General features: G+C 60.2%; 1 protein-coding gene and 1 long non-coding RNA gene across 8 annotated transcripts in view; one reads left to right on the top strand and one right to left on the bottom strand.

The window, feature by feature from the left end:
* BCAR1 (BCAR1 scaffold protein, Cas family member) overlaps nt 1-19,446 on the bottom strand; it is a 52,825-nt gene that overhangs the window by 17,526 nt on the left and 15,853 nt on the right. For 2 of the 7 annotated variants that reach the window (XM_082366329.1, XM_082366331.1), the window contains exons 1-2: nt 5,437-5,701; nt 5,071-5,159 (exon numbers count right to left, since the gene is read on the bottom strand). The exons of 1 other annotated variant lie outside the window; for it this stretch is intronic. In XM_082366329.1, the coding sequence (XP_082222455.1) occupies nt 5,071-5,159; nt 5,437-5,686 (339 nt within the window). In that variant the 5' untranslated portion in view covers nt 5,687-5,701. Of the gene's footprint in view, nt 1-5,070; nt 5,160-5,436; nt 5,722-18,453; nt 18,638-18,770; nt 18,819-19,446 lie in introns of those variants that run through there. 4 more of the 7 variants (XM_082366330.1, XM_082366332.1, XM_082366334.1 and 1 more) reach the window with 3 other exon arrangements.
* Nucleotides 7,600-19,446, top strand: part of LOC309616186 — a 114,260-nt gene continuing 102,413 nt past the window's right edge. The window contains exon 1 of the long non-coding RNA XR_014237345.1: nt 7,600-12,650. This is a non-coding gene — a long non-coding RNA (uncharacterized lncRNA). The remainder of the gene's footprint in view (nt 12,651-19,446) is intronic.

Here is a 19,446-nt window from a genome sequence, read left to right as displayed (position 1 = left end):
TTGTCTGCACGGGGCTTGCATCCAAGCAGGGCAGGCAGACACAAAACGATTTGCCAGGACAAGGGGAAATGTGGCATGTGCAACAGGGCCACTACACATAGGATGGTCAGAGGTGGCCTCCCCCAAGGAGGACATTTCAGGTGACTCATGAAGAACGAAAACTAGGCGACCATGAACCAGCCAGGGAAGGGCACGTGGGCAGAGGGCAGGCATGAGCCAAGACACCGAAATAGGGAAAAGCTGGAGGGGAGACAGGATTGTGGCCCTGGACTGGCAGGCAGGCTGGGGCCAGTCACACTGCAGGATGCCTTGGGATGCTGCAGGGAGAGCTCAGTCAATGCCCTCCAAATGGTGGCATCCCATGGCAGAATAAGGCAAAACCCACACCACCTGAGCATTCCTGCTCTGGACACGCTCCCCAGGACCCAGTGCCTTGTCCCAGCTTGGAAGAGGGGGGCCAGTCTACCCAGAACCTGGCTTTCCAGCCTTCCTCACTGTTGGGCCAATCAAGTGCCTCCCCCAAGCTCACAAGAGGACACAGCTGTGACCTCTGGGAGGGGCACACCACCAGGGCACCATCACAGTCCAGGCCAACTCTGCCAGCCAGCTGGGCCCAAGGCACCACGGAGACTGCTGCTGACTCGCCCGAGTCTCTGGCCACCTCATCCGCGACCCTAGGAAACCTCTCGCTGTGTCCTACTCCTCCTTCAGGACGTGACTTAGGTGTCACACGTCCCCCACCCAGGAAAGCTCCCACGCCCCTCCCCGGGCACCCACACCTCACTGCCCTCACCTCGAAGTGCTGATCAACACCTCTGTTACTGCCCACTTCGTGCCCCCAACCCGGGCGCCCAGAATGGGAGGGGCCTGTCTGCTTCAGCATGGAACGCCCCTCCACCGCACATGCACGCCAGGCCTGGCCCAGAGCAGGGCTGAGCATGGGGCTGCTGGACGGGCGGGTTCAGGCAAAAGCCCCCCTTGCAGAAGGTGGTGCCCTGCCCTCCCTGGGAGCCACGCGGCCACGCCTGAGAAAGCCAGGAAGGCCCTTTGGGGCTCACTCACCCCAGAGGGAGGGGACAGAGGAGAGCCCCCTGCCCGATGCCAACACTGCCCAGGCAGTGGCCTGCCAGTTGGGCCCGCCCAGAACAACACCCTGGTTGTTGAACATGGGAGCTGAGAGGGCTGCCCCACCGGCCCTGCCTGGTCTGAGAATGGCCCTCATTGTGTGTGCCAGACCCACCCGGGCCCGCAGACACGGAGCAGCTGGGCCTTGGCCGCCAACGGGCACGTGTCAGCGGCCATCTGACGGGCTTTACCTCGGCCTGCTGCCCCAGAGAGCCCTGGATGTGCTCTGGGTATCCCCAAACCCCGATTCTGGGGGACGGTGCTACCTGGTGGTGGGGAGACTGACAGGTTCACAGTTATGACAATAATGCCGGCAGTGAGAGGCAGGGCTCTTTGGCGTACCTCAATTATCTCTTTCAACCCTGTGAGACACTGTGATTGCCTCCACCTACGGATGGAGAAACTGAGGTGCACAACAGTCACTTGACTCGCCAGGGTCATGGTCAGGAAGTGGCAGAGGCAGATCTGGGCTGTATGACAGAGTGCAGCTGGGTGGCTCCCGGGGTACTGCTTAGGTCCATGGAAGCCACGAGCGGAAATTTCACAGGGCTTTTCCATCCCTCCCTGCCCCCAACCCCGACACACACCCCAGCCCCAGGCACAGAGCCCCCCCCACAGCAGTCACTAGGGAAACTCTAGTTCTCTTCGTACAAAGAACCATCTCAAACCTGGGCCAAGTTTATTTCTGGGGTATTCTGGTTGCTTGTCCCAAGGAGCCCCCGTGACCACTGGATACAGGCCCAACGTACGTGTGCCCAAGTGGCGGTCTACACCCACAACCACTGCTCACTTGTGCCCTGGGAATCCCGCCGGAGGGGCAGCGGCTACGGGCCCACTGGCCAGGGTCCTGACAATCCTCTGCTCCGCCTCCCGGCTGCGATGGGGCTGGGAGGGCAGTGCCTCTTCCCTTCCCAGACGGCCCCACACCCTCATCCTGGGCGGAACTCCGCAACAGCCGGCCTTGGCATCACCCTCCCCTTAGTTCTCCCAGGACAACTGAGTGACCAGGGTCTGGGCTCAAGTCCTCAGTGCTCAGCGTGACAAGCGTGGATGAGCCCCCCATTCCAGAGCCACCCCAAGAGGACAAGGGGAGCATGGCTCCTTCCCTGCCTGCCTTGGCAGTGCCTGAGGCTCAGAGGACAGAGAAGGGGCCGTGTGTGGGTCCTCAGCCCCATGCCTGACACTCAGCACCCAGAGGACAGGTCTACAGAACAAAGGACTAAAAACCCACCTGTGGGTGGCCACCGCCAGCAGCCCCCTCAGACAATCAGGAGCCCCGAGCTGGCCTTGGCTACAGTGGCAAAAGCAGATGTCTTTGTGCCCAGCTCTTGGGTCGAAGCAGGCCCCTGGCCCCACTCCTGCCAGGGCATACCAGGCACTGTCCCAGTGAGGCTGGGCAGAGGAAGAGAGGTGTCATGGGGAGGGCCCTCCTACTGCAGGACAGGGCATCTGCAGCCCCCAGCACACCTCGGATGGTGGGAACAGGTGGGCCTGGGGCCAGGGCACCAAGGAGCCCATGTGGGTGGCACGAGAGCGGAGCCCTCCGCCCTCCAGCCCACCCCAACTTCTGACAGCTTGGGAGTGGTCCTCAACCAATTAGAACCCTCACCACTGCCACCCAGCCCAGGGAACCGACCCAGGCTGGCAGACCCCAGACATGTTTGAGTAGACCGGCTTGTTCAGTCTTGGGATTTGGTCTCTCAGCAGAGGGCCCAGCATGAGGTTGACCTTCGCTTCAGGGACAGCACCAGGCCCTGGTGACCCACCGTGGCCAGCCCCAGATATGCCACTGGAGGGGCTAGAGGCAGAAGCCCGGGTGGGACAGCAGGGACTTCACTCCTTACGAAGCCTTAGTTTCCCCACCTGGACATCTAAAGCCTCCTCAGCTCTGCCCCTCTCCAGCCCTAAATGATAACTTTCAGCAGCCCTTAGAGCAGCACCATCTGCTTCCGCAGGGATGGAGGACACACCGGCACAAAAAGCAGGGTTCTCCAGCCCAGAAAAAAGTACCAAGCCCCTGACTTCAGGATGCGCAATGGAAATAGGGGACTGAGACGGGGTCCTGCCCCTCCACCCTCTGAGCTCCTTCCACGGCAGGCTGGTACTCTGCCCCACTCCTCACTCAGAGGTGGGAGGAAGTTAGCACAACGAGACGGAGATGGAGTCAGGGCCTCTCCCCAGTGCTAGAGGGCCCAGCCTGCCCCCTGGAGGGAGGCCACTCTGTAGCCCCTTATTTGGGGGCCTTAAGGATCCAGAGGAGGAGGAATCTGGCCAGTGTCTCTGCTGGAGAACGACCCTGTCCCGCCCTACCCTACACCCTGTCCTCCAAGCATGACGCTAACACTGCTCCTCCCCCTTGCACCTGCTGGCTGGTTCTGGCTGCCCCAACTGGCTGTGGGCTCCTGGGGGATGGTGGAGGGAGTTCTCCAGGCCTGAGAGACAAAGGGTGGTGGGATCTCCTAAAAGAATAATGGAGGCCAGGAGGGGGCTACTAAGGAGCCAGAGAGACCCCACCAAGTTGGCAGCCCCAGTAGAGCATAGCAGCACCCCAAGGGCCAGAGCACCCCCAATCCCAGAGCAGGGGGAGCACATGGCTAGAGCATGGGGCCATACCAGGAGACTGTGTTCTGGATACGGTTCTGTGAGGACAAGTAACTGCCCCTCTCTGTGCCTCAGTCTCCCCATTGGTACCATCTGTATGACTCACGGGGAGAGCAGGTGTCTTAGGGGCCCTTCCTGATTAGGAAGGGTTCCCTAGTGGCACTGCCCTTACTTCAATCCCTTGCCCAAGCCTGGGGAGATGATGCCAGCCCACAACGCTAACGCCTCTGTTCAGCACAAGCGTAAAAGTCACCGTCTTTTAAAAGTCACCGGGAGCTGAGGGTGACTGCCCTGGCAGAAGCTGGGGCTGCCCTGCCCTGCCTCCACCCAGCACCTACAGGACTCTTTCCTTGCCCATGGCAAGCGGGTGGCGGGTGCTAGTGCCAGGAGAGCTTGCCGGCAGGTCCTCCCAGACCTCCCTTCCTGCCAGTCTCCACCTGCACCTGGGCCCTTCTCCTGCTTTTCTAAGCCTGTTAGCCCTGCCATCCCTCCACTTCCACCATCAGCTCTCCACCCTGGAAAGGAAAGAGTCATGGGTGGGGGGCGTGTCCCCCAGCCCGGGGGGATGAGGAACATCTCCCGGCCTGGCTGAAATCTGCACAGCAAACCCAGAGAGTACCTCCCAGCTTAGACTCTTCCTGATGCTAAGAGTGCCAAGGAAATAGACTCCCTGTTCTCAAGACCAGTTAGGGAGCCACTGCTCCTACTAAGGGATGGGAGACCCCAACATCTCTCCAGACTCTAACCCCCTCACATCCCCTGACCACGCCCGGCCCTCAGCAAATCTCAGCTTCCCCGAATCCTTCAACACCGCCCTGGGCTCTGCAGCAGCAGTGAGGGGCTGGGCGCCCGGGCTGCGGCCACCCGAGCAGCGGCCCCGCCCCTCCCAGCTCCCACGCTCTACCCGCGGAGGCTAGGACCCCGGGATCGCGGCGTGGCCCTGGACTCCCCTGCCAAGACCCGGCTCCTACAACCGTTTTTGCAACCACGGTAGGTAATAACCGAGAAGCTCCCGCCCTAGGTCCCGGAATCCAGCGCGGGCGGGCCGAGGATTAATTATTAACTTCTCCGTGGACACCCGCGCTTGCTCACCCAGCCCTCAACCCCTAACCTGGGGGCATGGGCAGCCCTCACTCCAAAACACACGGACCGCCACCCTGCTTCTTGGAACTTCACGCCCCTGGAAAGTTCATGGTCCAAGGGACCTCGGACCGCTCCTCGTAGCGATGAAAGTGAGGCTCGGAGACAGGGCTCACAGGCCCAAGGTCACCCAGCAGGCAGCGGCCGGCAGGGGGAGAGCGGGCCTCCGGCCAGCAACTTTCCCGGATCCAGGAACTCTCCTACCGGCCCGCGGCCCCCGAGTCCGGTCCTTCCAGCCGCCCCCGGGGCGCGCAAGCTCTGGGATCCTCCGCAGTCCTGGCCTCCGGGAGCCCCTGCCAGGGCAGAAGGGGGGTTTTCCAGGACCTCGGACCCCGGCCCGGTCACGCCCCCGCGGAGGCTCCAGCGGCCCGTAGTTCCCAGGACCCGCAGGTCCGGCAGGAAATGCCACTCAGTTAACTCTTTCCCGCCTGGGACCGCCCCGGGCGCGGGTAGAGCTGGGTCGCCTCCAAGCCGGTACGCGGACCTCGGCCGACGCTCCCTGGCGCGCGGACCCCGCCCAGGCCACTGCGAGTGGACTCCGGCCGCACTGGCCGCGCTGACCGCACTCACCAGGTAGTTCATCGTGTCGGGTCGGCCTGGGGCCCCGGCTCCCCGCAGGGCGCACAGAGAACTGCCTGCGCCGCGCGCTCTCGGATTCCCGAGAGCCCCGAAGCCGCCCGAGTCCTGGTCCGGCCGCCTCAGCCACCTCGCCGGCCACTGCCGCCGCCGCCGCCGCCGCCGTCGCCGTACAGAGCCGGTCCCATCTCGCCCCGCCCGCCACCGCCGCCGAGGCCGGCGGGCCCAGCCCGGCTCCCGGCATGCCCGGCCGCGCGCGCCCATTGGCCGCTCGGGCTCCCCATGCAAATGAGCCGCTGGCTCGGGGGCGCGGGTGGCTGCGGGAGCGCGCGGGAGCGCGCGGGCACGCGCCGCCCAGTGGGACCGTCCCCCACCCCGCACCCTTGCACCCGCGCTAAGCTCCAAGCGCCTGCCGGATACGCGGGATATCGCCTTTTCTCCGCACACCCGTCCCTGCCCTCCACCATGGGCGAGAACGCGACCCTCCTCAAAGGCCTAAGCCTTCTTCTGGGAAGACTGCCGGGATTGCCCTCCTCCCCCGTGGCCGTTGCAGCCCCGGAGGCACCAGCTTCAAGTCTGCCTTCCCCGCCCACCAACGTGGGGCATTTCACGCGTGTCCATCCGGCAGTCCGAGTCAGATCTGCATCTAGAGGGGCATGGCCCAGCTGGCAGAAAACTAATAATACGACCACCGCACCGACTCTGGTCAGGCCTTCGGTGTAAGAGCCCCAGGATATGAAGACACAGCAGGGAAGCTGGGGACTACGGCTGTCCCTGTAATCTAGAGAGAGGGCTGTCCCTGTAATCTAGGGAGAGTAGAACCGGAGCGCATCATGTTCCACCAGCCGTGCGCGGGAGGCTCCAGTGCACCCAGGGACGAGAAGCTTGCGATCTCCCACCTTCTCCTCTGAATTGAATTCAGTCTCCTCGAAGTGTCCCCCACTGTCTCGGTGCTGCTCTAGGAGATGTGCCCCTACCCCAATCCCTCAGTCAGCGCTGTCCAGGGCTAACCCCTGTGCCCCAACGACTCCTGTTTCAGCAACAGGGGGTGGGAGGGATGCTGATGAGAATGAGGGGGAGGGAAGAAGCACGACAGAGAAACTGAGTGGAGGGCGCCTTGGTTCTCCTGAGCTCCCCCTCCCTAGGGGGCAAGTTGATGACTGTCACCCTACGTAGCCAGCCAGAGTCCCTGAGTACAGTCCAGGGTTGCACAGTGGTCTGCAGAGATCTAGGATGGGGCCTCTCCAGAACTAGACTGTCCCATTTGCTGAGTGTGTGGACACCATCAGGCAGCTCGAAATTCCCGGGAAGCAGTGGGGCACACCGTGCAGAGAACCCTCAGGCACGGCCTATAAAATACATACAAGCCCACGGTGCACCGACAGGTGCCCCTCCACCTGACACCCAGGGCTGGCCGACTCAGCCTCTCGCCAGGTGTGCTACCTTGGCCAGGCCCTCTCCCATCTGTAAAAGGAAGGAGCTGGGCTAGGGCACCCCAAGTCTGGCTGGTCACAGGTCCCCTGGAGAGCTTGTTAAAAAACAGATTCCTGTTTTTTAGGAATCCCCTCCTAAAAAACCCCTCCCACAAGTCCCCTCCTCCAGAAATCCCGGGTGTGGGGGGAATCTGGACATCTGCGTTTCCCCCAAAGTTTCTCGGGGAACCACTGGACAGAACTCCCAGCATAGGGTGTGGGTAAGGAGCAATGGGATTTGGACTCAGTGTGACCCAGAGTCCTCAAGAAGCAATGGGACAACTAGTTGCTACCCTCTGCCCTCCTCAAGACTGGACCTCCTGTAACCTTCAAAACAGCCCAGTTCTCCCACAGAAGAGCCAGCTCTCAGGGGAACACTGCCTAGGGTATCCTCTCCTGCTTGTTCCCAAAGCTGTGCCCCAAAGTCAGAAAGGAAACTGCGGGCTCAGCCCCTCCGAAACCCTGCCCCTGCCCCTGCCCTCAGCCTGGCTGGCATTCCAGGTTCCAAGGAATCAGATCAGAACCAGCTGGGCTGTGTGTGAACATCTGTCCATGCTGGGAGCTGGAGGGAGTCCCTAGGTTTTCCCCGGGTCTCCACTCCGGTGGGGAGTCGGGTGGGGACCAGGCTTCACAGCCAGACAGCAGGAGGTCTCTGCAGGGATGGGCAGGGACACAAAAGGGCTGGCCTTACTCTGTCCTAGCTGGCCTTGGGAGACAGGAGGAGGCTGCCTGGGAGGAGGAGGACGGGAGACTCTCCCTCTCTGGGGCTGGATTAAAGCAGTGCTGGGGGCGGGGTTGCTCCTGTGGGCGGGCAGGCGGGGGAGGAGAACCCAGCTCTGGCCCAGGCATTTCAAAAATTTGCTCCTTTTCCACTTAAACTCCCCGCCCCCCCCCCCCCCCCAAGACTGTGCCTCCCAGAATGGCATTTCCGCTTTGGAATCAAGGCCCCAGGATCTGTGCCCCAATGTGCTGCAAGGGGAGTAGCTGGAGGGGGAGAGGAATGCCCCCTCCCAGGCCTGCCAAGGGGGAGTGGGGGAGGGGCACCCACTGGGCAGGCTCTGGCTGGGGAGTATGGGGGAGCAGACCCTCCCGGGCCGACTGCCAAGTGACACAGCCCCCAGGACAGCATCCAGGCTGGCCCTGGGCCAAGGTCTCTATGACCACGTGCTCATTTCATGCCCGCAGTGATCCTGCAAAACAGGCTTCACGATTAGCCCCGTCTTCCAGAGGAAGAGGTTGAGACCCAGTTTACTGCCCCTTGCCCCATCCCACAGACTTCAGCCACAGAAGGGAAAGAACTGGTGGCCACAGAAGGGACGGTGGGGATCCTAGAGTGCAGTCCGCCCTGACTCCCCTGCGGCAGGCAACTTCAGGACAGGGCAGAGAGGGAATCAAGGGGCAGGGACACGCAGGAAAGCCAAGGACCCTGCCGCACTCAGAGACCCCAAAGGACAGGCATCTGAGACCCAAGCACCACCCTCAAACACAACTGAGTTCAGAACTGGGGCCCAGGGACTTCCCTGCTGGTCCAGTGGTTAAGACTCACACAGGGACGTTGGTTCTCGTCTGTCCATTAAAGTGTCCCCTGGGGTGAGGGCTGCTGCTGATCCTACACCCTAAGTGGGGAGACCCGGCTCCGGCTCTCTGGGCTTTTGGGGTCTTATTCTCTAGGTCAGAGCCACAGCACAAAGAACTATTCTTGCTTTAGCCCCAACAATGTCTGTGGCAGCATTTATAACAGCAAACAAAGAGGGGGCATAACCTAAATGCCCAACTACAGGGGACTGGTTGGGCAACCAGAGCCTCTCAATGGAAGATTGTGCAGCTCTTAAGATGGCCACTTGCAAAGACTAAAATCATGCAAGAAAATGCTGATGACAAGTGAAAAGAGTGGGCTAAAATGGCTGGCACAGTGTGACTCAGACAGCCCCCTTCCCCTCCTAAAGCCTTGGTTTTCCCAGCAGCACAGAGGGTGGCTGGATGGGTCAGCTGATGGCCGGCTCTGGGAGCGGCAGCAGGAAAGGGCTTCCTGAGGCCGGAGGTGAGTGCTGCCAGCCCCAGGCACAGGAAGAAATGATGTATCTGTAGGGCTACGGGTGTTGACGCCTTGCCCCTGGGCTGGCCACGCACACTGGCAAGCTCAAAGCCAGCCTGCAAGCCGGAGCCAGCCCTGCCTGGGCAAGGGTGGAGGGACCCCTGTGGCTGGCCTGGAGAAGAGGCCAGCCCGCTGCATCAAGAACCACTGTCACACAGGCTGGACACCCCACACACCCCGTGTCACTCAGTCCTCACTGCCCTCCTGGGGACCAGGACAGAACTACCACCACCCAGAGGCTCAGAGAGGGGCAGTGCCTTGCCCAGGTCACACCTCCAGGAAGCGACAAAGCTACAAACTAAAAATGTAACCGTACCTGGCTACCCAGGGGTGTGCCCACAGAACAGCACCCTGGGTGATCTCAGACAGAGCAGAGCCTGCACGCTTAGGGCGGGTGTCGGAGCCATAAAGAGCTCTCCCATCCTCCCCTGCTCTCCAAGGGTGGAGTAACCATGGGGCAGTCCGTTTGTCACTGCAGTGGTGACTCGGACTGTGGGGGGGTGGGCTCTAGTCCCCAGCCTTCGAGGCCCTTTAGCATCGTCCCAGGCCAGTCCCCAGACACCGGTGTACAGGGGCAGGACCAGGACCAAAGGTGTGGGGACAGAGCCTAAGGGTGGCGGAGGGGGGTAGATGGGCCTGTATCCCAGCAAACCCAGTGCCCCCCTCCCTCCCACAGCTCCCTCCCCTCCCACTCCAGCTCTTTCAAGGACTGGGAACTGGAAGGAGCGACACAGTCTCCTGATTCTTTTAACTGCTTTTCTAATTTGGAAATTAAACAGCAGCAGAGGCACCTGCGGGGAGGTGCCTGCTTCATCGAGTGAGCGAGCGACTCTGCTCACAAGGCTGGGGCACTTCCCAGGGGCTCTTTGCCCCAGCCCAGGGTGCTGACCCCGTGGCCTGAGTCCTCCCTTCTCTTCGAAGCCCCCTCCCCATGTGCCTCAGAGAAGCAAAAACCAGGCCCCACGTGTGCATAATGAGAAGGCTGCCCTCCCTGATGGCACTGGGACACCACTCCCTGGGGCCTCACCCTGCCGCAGCCAGGGAGGACACGGGGGTGGGGGAAGGAAGGGCTGGGGACAAGACCCTGTCCTCAGAGAGAAAGCTTAGCCGCTGGAGGCCCAGCTCAGGCTGACAGCCTGGGTGGGCAGGGCCCGGGGTGTGGTCAAGAAGCAGTCCCAGCCCTCCGTCTGCGCCTGCCTCTCCCCATGGCAGCCAGCTCCAGCATATCAGGGCAGGGAGAGGGGGCGACTTACATGCCTTCTGCTGCCCCCCGAGCCTGCTTCCATAGCAGCACAGGTGCCCACACCCACAGAGACCCCCAGAGGGGCAGCAGTGTTGGCCAGACATCAGCTGGGGTCAGGGGGCCAGTGGAGTCACAGGAGGGACCCTGGGAGCTCTGGGGGCAGTGGGGTGGGAGTTCAGGAAGGCGTGGACACAAAGAGAACACAGCTACAGCAGCCACCGAGGAAGTGTGGCTTTTTCTCCCTCCCTGAACCGCACTGGGGGCCTCCCACCTGAGCCTGCTCCAACCTACAGAGAAAGGCTCCATGTGCCCCAGGAGACCCAGGCCCACCCCTCACCCAGGTGTAGCCTACAAGGACAGGAGTAGAGCCCATTAAAGATTCCACCTGGCATGGGACCTCAGTGGTCACTGCATCTTTCAGAGCCTTGGTTAGTGCGTCTGTTAAATGTAACCACCGCCAGGAGCCCTGCCCATCACCAGGCCATGAGATAGCAGGCACGTGCAGGCGCAGTGCACAGCGGCACCCTGGTGTCAGCGGCACACTCACGTACCTCCCCATCACACACCAGCCCTGCCCTGCCAAGCACACTCCCTTGGGCCCACAGCTCATGCACAAGTGCACTCCAGTAAGCCCTCCCTGTCCTCCCAGCCGCTGCTCAAGTGCCCTGAGCTTCCCTAGCCCCTGAACCACACGAGGAACAAAACCTCAACCTCGTCTGAGATTCTGCAGCAAAAATCGTTCTGTGAGGCCCTGTTGCCCCCAGCTCCACCAGCCAACACTGAGAGGCGGGCAGGGTCTCCCCTCAGCCGGGGGAGTGGGGGGGAGTGGCTGGTTGTCGGGCCTATCACTACACGTACTACAGCACCCACTCCCTGCTGGGATACGGCTGCCAGGAAAACAAGTCCTGTCCTCAAGGAACTTACACTCCAGGGCGTGTGAGGGGGACAAACAGATAAACATGGGAACGCCTGTGGGAGAACCAAGCAGACAGCAGAGAGCAGACTGGTGGCAGGGGCTACTTTATACAAGGTGCCTGGGGGCTCCTCTCTGATGAGCAGATGTGTGAATCTTTTGCTACGGTTCATTATGCAGAAAAAAATAACAGTAAAGGTTTGTAAGAATAGCACAGGCATGCCAGTTCCCTCAGGGTGAAGAGCGGAGCACAGAGGTGTCACGGACGCAGGGAGTAGCTCCCAAGCAACCCCTCCCTGCTCTTAGCTGCTTGAGTGCTGCGGTGTCCTGCAGGCTGGGGGCATCCAGAGTCAACTGGGAGCAGCCAGGAGTGTCTGCCTGCTGGGGTGTCTTGGCGGGCAGCCAGGGACAAAGCGGGGAGACCAGGAATCTGTCCCGACCAGGGAGGGTGGAGGGATAGGGTCAGCTCCCAAGACAGGCTCCATCCTCTCCTAGAAGCCTCTCCCCACTAGGACCTCTGGTGGGCACAGAGGCCTGGGAGAAACACAGGTGACCCAAAAACCTAAGATGCTTCACCTCATGGCCAACCTGGGAAGAGGGAATTCAAACCCTAGATACCTGGGGAGGGCTGTGAACAAGAAGGCATGTGGTCACACCACTCTGACAATCGTGCAACTTCGGGGAATCCAGGATTTGGGGGCACAGACGACTCTCTGGGCATGCCTCAACGCACACATGATTGGATATCAGGTTTTATAAAATACTGAAATAGGGTATTACACCACCACTAACACTAGTATGTTCCAGTATTAAAAATACACAGCACAGAAAGACTAGAGACAGATATCCATCAGCAAGAGAATAGATAAGTAGATAAATTCATAGTCAAAAGTGGAACACTCAGCACAGCAACGAAAAGAGAACTACTGATACACACCATGTGGATGAAAATCTCAAAATCATTTTGCTGAATGAAAAAAGCCAGACCCCAAAGAGTATATACTATATGCTTCCACTTACATCAAGTTCAAGTTCAAGAACAGGCGAAACCATGCCATGATGAGAGAAATCAGAATGCTGGCCACCTTAGAAACTAACACAACATTGTAAATCAACTATACGCCAATAAAACTTAATTAAAAAAAGATCACAGGATAGTCACAGTTTTTCCTTTTAAAAAAGAAAAAAGAATGTTGACCACCTTACAGGGGGTAGGGCACACTTGACTGTGAAGGGGGTACCTGTGAACTTTCTGAGATGATGGAGAGGTTCATTATCTTGATTTGATTGATGGTTACATGGGGTCTACATTAGTCAAAACTTATCCAACTGTATACTTAACATCTTTCAATTTCACTACATAGAAAATCTACCTCAGGGACTTCCCTGGTGGCGCAGTGGTTAAGAATCCGCCTGCCAGTGCTGGGGACACGGGTTCAATCCCTGGTCCGGAAAGATCCCACATGCCGCGGGGCAACCAAGCCCGTGCGCCACAACTACTGAGCCCGCGTGCCACAAATACTGAGCCCGCGTGCCACAAATACTGAGCCTGCGTGCCCTAGAACCCGTGCTTCGCAACAAGAGAAGCCACCGCAATGAGAAGCCTGCGCACCGCAACGAAGAGTAGCCCCTGCTCGCCACAAATAGAGAAAGCCCGCATGCAGCAATGAAGACCCAACACAGCCAAAAATAAATAAAATTAAAAAAAAAAAAAGAAAATCTACCTCAATAAGAGAGTCTCAACTGGTAAAAATAAAACAAAGCACAGAGGAAACAATACATAGCATTAGGAATACCAAAAAATAGGTACTGCAATCCTAAACCCACCGTGTTACCCTTTTTGCCCTGGCTGTCAGGGAGCTTCAAGTTAAGTCTGCATGCCTACCTTCCCCATACAGTACATAGTTCTGGATCTTTTGATGATCCCAGACTGTTTGTGTCTTTCACTATAATCTGCTTCGGGGCTTCCCTGGTGGCGCAGTGGTTGAGAATCTGCCTGCCAATGCAGGGGACATGGGTTCGAGCCCTGGTCTGGGAAGATCCCACATGCCGCGGAGCAGCTGGGCCCGTGAGCCACAATTACTGAGCCTGCACGTCTGGAGCCTGTGCTCCGCAACAAGAGAGGCCGCGATAGCGAGAGGCCCGCGCACAGCGATGAAGAGTGGCCCCCGCTTGTCCCAACTAGAGAAAGCCCTCGCACAGAAACGAAGACCCAACACAGCCATAAATAAATAAAAATCCATGTTATAATCTGCTTCAACTCCTTACTGGAACTCAGCAGGGTTTAAATAATAAATTAAAATTACTAAAAAGTTCCCTCAGCCTCTAATTCCCGTTAGAGAAGGGATTAACTTTAGAGCCACAACTTGTGACCACCTCTCCTGGCAGAGCGGGCATGCATCGCCACCTCCAAGGCCCCCAACCTGTCCCCAGGTCTTTTTCTTTCTTTCTTTTTTGGCCGGGCTGAGCAGCATGCAGGATCTTACCCCGACCAGGGAGCAAACCCTGAGCCCCCTGCAGTGGGAGCGCAGAGTCCTAACCACTGGACCGCCAGGGAAGTCCCTCACCCAGGTCTTTTTCTTGAAGAGAGGGAGACAATGGCCCAGCAAACTGAAGAAAGCCAAAGAAACAATAGGGTTAGACTTGGATGCAATCAAAGCAAGCGGTTGTGATGAAGCCAAGTCAGAGGCTGGGGAGGCAAAGATGAGCACAGAGAGGGCAGGAGACGGGAGGGCAGGTGCAGCTCATGCCTCATGCCGGGGCATGGGAGGCGGGGGGTCACGAGGTGCCACCCTCACAACCTTGCAGCCCACGTGCCTCACCCACAAGCTTGAGTCCCCTCCCTTAAAGTGCCAGGACCCACCTCCGGCGTGCTCTCGTTCCCACCCAGGATCCTGCCTGTTCCATGCTGGCCAGGCTGCTGCTGACCACATCTGAAGTCAGGCTTGTACCCACCGATCCAATAGCTTCCAAAGCCGGCAACACTGCACCCACTCCTGGGGGCCCTCAGGGCAGGGCATCCAGCTGGCCTGAGGCACAGTGGACCAGATGGTGGCCCCACTGGAGGCCACTCTATCTGTGGGGTGAGGACAAGTACCTGTCCATCCAAGGCTCAAGAGGCAGGGGTCCCAAAGGCAGGCAGGGGCAGGGGAGGGGCCGGGGTCATTCCACTGCTAAGGCCCTGGCAGGAACCTACCATAAAGAGAAAGCTACTGGAGGCAGACTGGGCAGCACGGAACATTATGGGGGCGGGGAGCTGATCTCCCCTTCCCAAGCTGGTCGTGCCGGTGCCAGGAGTGGGTCTCGGCCACTGCACCAGTCAACAGTGGCAGGATAAAGATAATAACCTCAACAGCAGTAGCTGCTATGACTTACTAGCCTCTTAGTAAAAGCTTTCTGCAAACCTCACCAAGTTCTCATAAAACCCCAAGAGCTCAGTGCTGTTAACATCCCCATCATACAGAGGACACAGGCTCAGAGAGGTTCAGTAATTCGCTCAGACGAGCCGGCACCATTCATTCCGGAGCCCTTGCCCTCGACCCACCAGATATCCTCCCCACCCAGAATTAGCCTCTCTGGGAACCCACTCAGCCCCCAACAAGGCTTCCAGGACAGGGGCTGGGATGCAGGCTCTCTGCACAGGGACACAGACTCCTTTATGGCGGTGGGCTCCTCGGTGCTCCCAGGGCCACTTCCTTGGCAGGTGGCCAGGGTTGGCTGGAGAGAGAGGAACCAAGCAGGCCTGGGTCCTGCCCTGAGGAGCCTGACCGCAACCAGATAACCCCAGCGATAAATGCACTATCACAGATGGGAATCCTGGATGGCTTCCTGGCACGCTGCCCTCTGCCTGAGCGAGCAGGAGTGACGAGGTGAGCGAGGCAGCGGTTGAAGATCACTTCCTGCAGAGGGAGGGCCAGGCAGAGTCCAAGGCCAGCGGGAGGAGCGTGGCAGGAGGGGCGTGCCAGGTGCTTCGGAGACTGAACTGAGGACCTTGGACTTGGACACTGCCTCTTCCCACTGTCCTCTTTTGAGCCTGTTCTACCAGGCCCCAGCTGTCCACGGCCTGGCTGCCCAGGCCAGTGGTGAGCCCAGGGCAGAGCCTCCCAGCTCCCTGGCCAGCTCTCCAGTCACAGTGGTGGCTGGCACAGAGCCAGGCACAAAGGGCACCCTGGGACCGCTGGCAGAGGTTCAACCAGGTGCCACTCCTGCTCCGCTCATCTCCACTGACTGCTGCTGGGGCCCGCAGGGCTACAGCCGCCCTGCTGCAGAGCCCCGGGCGAGCTGCCTGGCCGCCCAGAGGCCCAGCTGCCTCATGCCCAGCGGTGCCGAAGGGGTTACCCAAACGCATGCTCAGAAAGCCACAAGCAGAGGGTCGCTCTCTCGGCAGCCTTGGCCTCTGTGGATGGCTCAACAGGCCACAGCCCCTACAATTAGAGAGGCCACACTCACTTTCTGGCTTTGGATCCTGCCAGACTTGGTTCCCACCCTGGCTCCGTCTCTCAGTGGCCAGGCGACCCTGGCAAGACTACAGGTCCTCCCCGAGCCCAGCGCCTGGCACACAGAATGCACTCAACACACGTCAGCACTTAGCTCCTTGAAAGGACCCATTCCTCACTTAATAAAGGAGCAGAGGAGGGGCTGGAATGGCTGTGCCCATTTCCCAGACAGGAAACAAGAGGCAGGAACAGAGAGCAGGCAGCTTCTCTACAAGCTAGAAGCTGGCTTCCTGCCTGACAGTGCCGGGGGGCAGTGTCATTCCTAAATACGGATGATGCCAATGCCCACCAGGGGTCTGAAGGGGGTGGCACAGCCATCTTCCTTCCAAACGCTTCCTGCCTGCCCAGAGAGAAGAGACAGTGCTGGGCGCTGAAGAGCCATGCCCAAGAGGAAGGCAGAGGTCAGAGAGCAGCCAGGAAGTGCACCTCCAGGTGCCGTGTGAACTGTGCCCTCTGCTCTGGGCAGAGGAAGAAGCACGAAGCAGGGAGTCAGGAGGACCCCGTGTGCCTTCCCCTCTCTGGGCCCCAGACCCCATGTGGATCAAATGACAGAGTGAGACAAGCTGACCCCTGCAGGGTCCCCCAGCTCTAACACTCAGGAGGTCACTCCTGTCCCAACCTGGTTCGCCCCAACCTCTTCTCTCGCCGCCATCACCTCCCATCCCATTCTGAAGCGTTTTATAATTGCTGTGGGCCAAAGTGCCTGCGTCAGCCCCATCCAGAAAAAGACTGCCCAAATGAACGGGTATGCTTAAAACCCAAACGTGTCCGTGAGCACCACATGGGCGGTCACCATTCTGGGTTCACAAAGCAGGGCTTGAGCAGGAGGCTGGCCTCACCGCTCATCAGCACATGAAAGCAATTTTCTGAACATTTCATGGCTGCTCCCCAAATGAACTTCCTCTCCCAGTGCCACCAGTTCACACATTGCTCAAGGTCCCAGGAGAGAGCCAGGGTGATCTGACAGCCCAGCATGTAGGGGGCAGAGAGCGAGACCCCCCCCCCCACTCCCCTCTGCAGAATCTCCGAGGGCTGTGGCTGCGGATGGGAGGGTGGGAAGCGACGTGGAGCCGGCAATGGCGTGTAGAGACGGAGCAGAGCTGGACTGCAGGTCTCCACAGCAGGTGTCCACAGCAGTGCCTGTCTGTCCAAATCACACCCTGAGCCTGGCCCTCCCACCATCCCTCTCTTGTTACAGATGGGGCCACTGAGGCACAGAGCCCAGGAACGCTGCCCAAAGTGCTGTAAGGCAAGGGGTCTGGGTGCCATCCCAGACTCCAGATCCGCACCTCTGCTGTGATTGTGGAGGCCACACCAAATCAAGCGCAGGTGTCCCAAACTTAGGACTGTCCAGCCTTTTATGTGGCCGGAGTCACATGCCCCGTTCACTACTGCCCTGGTGACTCAGGCCCTCAAGCAGGCTCAGGTGGCCCACCTCATCTCTCTGGTCAGTCCCCATAGGATCAGGGCAGGTCCCCCGATGCCCCGAGCCAGAAAAGACCCAGAGCTTTGCAGGAAAGCAGGGCAGGAGAAGGGCTTGGCAGGCATTTTCTGTCTTCTTTCTTTCTAAAGATGAGGCAATTAAGCTGTGAACCAGAACAGATGGGGGTGGGGACTTCACATCAGCACGGTCTGGAAGCCCTAATTTTTCTTCTGTAACTCTGCATTACTGCTTCTGGAGGCGGGCAGGAGCTGGAATCTTTAATTCCATAATAACAATGCTTTGCACTTACACAGCATCTCTCCTCCAGTAATCTCCATACACTCTATGGTGGGTAATTAAAAGTCCGCTTGCCCTGCCAGGAAGCCCCAACTGTCTGCTTCACCGTAAGGACGGGGTCCCCCAAGTGACAAGCAGTTCCAGAAACAGGCCAGGGGGACAGGCGCTCTGGGCCACTGCCCCTTCCTGTCAGAGGGAAAGCCTCTAATGCAGCAGACAAACAATGGCTGGAGGCCACAGCTTTCCAGCAGAAGGTGCCCCTTCTGGGAAGGAAGCAGGGTGTCAGCCCCCACCTCAGTCTGTGCATCTGTAAAGCGGGCTGCGGCCTGCGCCTGAGGCTTGGTGACCAGCAGTGGCCAGGATCACTTGCCACCCTGAGGAGGTGGGACTCAGATGCCTCCAGTTGCCGGCCGAAGTGTGGAGCCCTGGGGGTCTGCCCAAGCCTGCCTGCTGGGCTAGGAGGAGTGGGTGTCAGGTGAGAAGAGAAGCCCCCATGGCTAGGAGGGAAGAAAAGGCTGGGCCCTGAACCCTTGGGGGGTTCAGCCGCAGAGGTAAACTTCCCGGGAAAGTGAGTGCATCCGCCGGTTCTGGGGGGTAGGCGCAGATCCCCACCCCGACAAGCTGTCCCGGGGGAAGGGTGTCTCAGTCTCGGGAGAGGTACAGACCGGGCTCCGGGCCTGGCCATCCCGGTGAGGTCCCTGAACACAACAGGGCAGCTGTCCTAGGTGGTTTCCAGGGGGACTACGCAGACCCCGCCCGCTCACCCGGCCCAGCCATCCTGGAGGAGGGTTCCCGGGGAGCGGCAGAGACCTCTCCCCACTAGGCCTAGCCGTCCTGGTGGTGGAAGGATTCCTGGGGGACAGCACGACCCCAGCCCGACCCGGCTCTCCAGGGAGAGGACGGAAAGAAAGGCGGGGGCGGAGAGGCCGGCTTCGCGGAGACACCCCAGGCTGCTCCCATCCCCCGACGCAAGAAGGCCCAGGTGGGGCGACCCCCAGCCCGGATCCCCGGCGGCATTAGGCCTGCAGCGGGCGGCGCGAGGTCGCGGTCCCGGCCGGCGGTCAGTACTCACCGGCACGGACATCTTGGCCGCCGCTCCCGGGGCCCGGGCGGGCAGCAGCGCCGGCAGGCTGCGGGCGCCGGTCTGCCGCGCCGCTCAGAGCCCCCCGCGCGGGGTCCCGGCGCTCTCGGGGCTCCCGACGGGCTCCTGCGATCTCCCGGCAGCCGGACTGTCCAGCCGCTCCAGCCCACGCCGCGCATGCGCCGCCCCGTGCCGCCCCTCCCCCTCCCGTCTCCTCCGCCCGGGGCCGCGTTAAAGGCGAGGACCCCGGACCCCGGCATTTTTCTGTCGGCCCAACGCGGCGACGAGGCTCGGCCTCCACCCTTTACCCGTCCTTCAGCGGCTACCTCGAGTCGCACCATCTCCTGCGCGCCCGCCCGGTCTGGAGGCCAGAACCCCCCCACCCCCACCCCCACGTTGCCCAGCCCAGGGTGCTGGGCGCCTGCCCGGTGGTCTGGCTGGGCTCCCAATCTCTGTCTGAGGGTGATTGCAAGTCAGCGGAGCAGGGCTCCTAGAAACCCTTCCCACTCACCCAGCTGAAAACCCAGAGACACCCCCGCCTCCAACCCCCACAAAACCCCACTCGCAGCTCTGCCCAGAGCTCCTCCGCCTGCTCTGCGTTCCCCTGACTGCCCCTCCCCGGGAACAGCCTGGCTGATCGTCAGGTCACCCTGACAGAGCTGGACTGTCTTTTAGGGAGGATCCTGTCTCCCGGTAACCCCCACTCAAGGGCCACCCACAGCCAGGCCGTCCCTGCACCAGAGACCAGCCTTCAGACACTGGAAGACAGGCATTCTAGGGCCTGAGCCTTCCTTTCTCCGGGTTAAACCCCCGATTTCTTCAGCTGTTCCACATCTGACATGGTGTCCAAGCACTGTGCACATACCTGTGCATCCTAATTGCCCCGCCCCCTGCCAGGTAGGCCTTGCTGTTCCCATGTTACATCGGACAGATTGAGGCTCTGAGACCCCTCGGCTACCAGGAGGCAGTACCAAGGGTCTGACC

Source organism: Balaenoptera borealis, assembly GCF_965194805.1.
Source record: "Balaenoptera borealis genome assembly, chromosome: 19".
Taxonomy (NCBI): Eukaryota; Metazoa; Chordata; class Mammalia; order Artiodactyla; family Balaenopteridae; genus Balaenoptera; species Balaenoptera borealis.
This window is presented reverse-complemented; position numbering and strand designations above follow the sequence as displayed.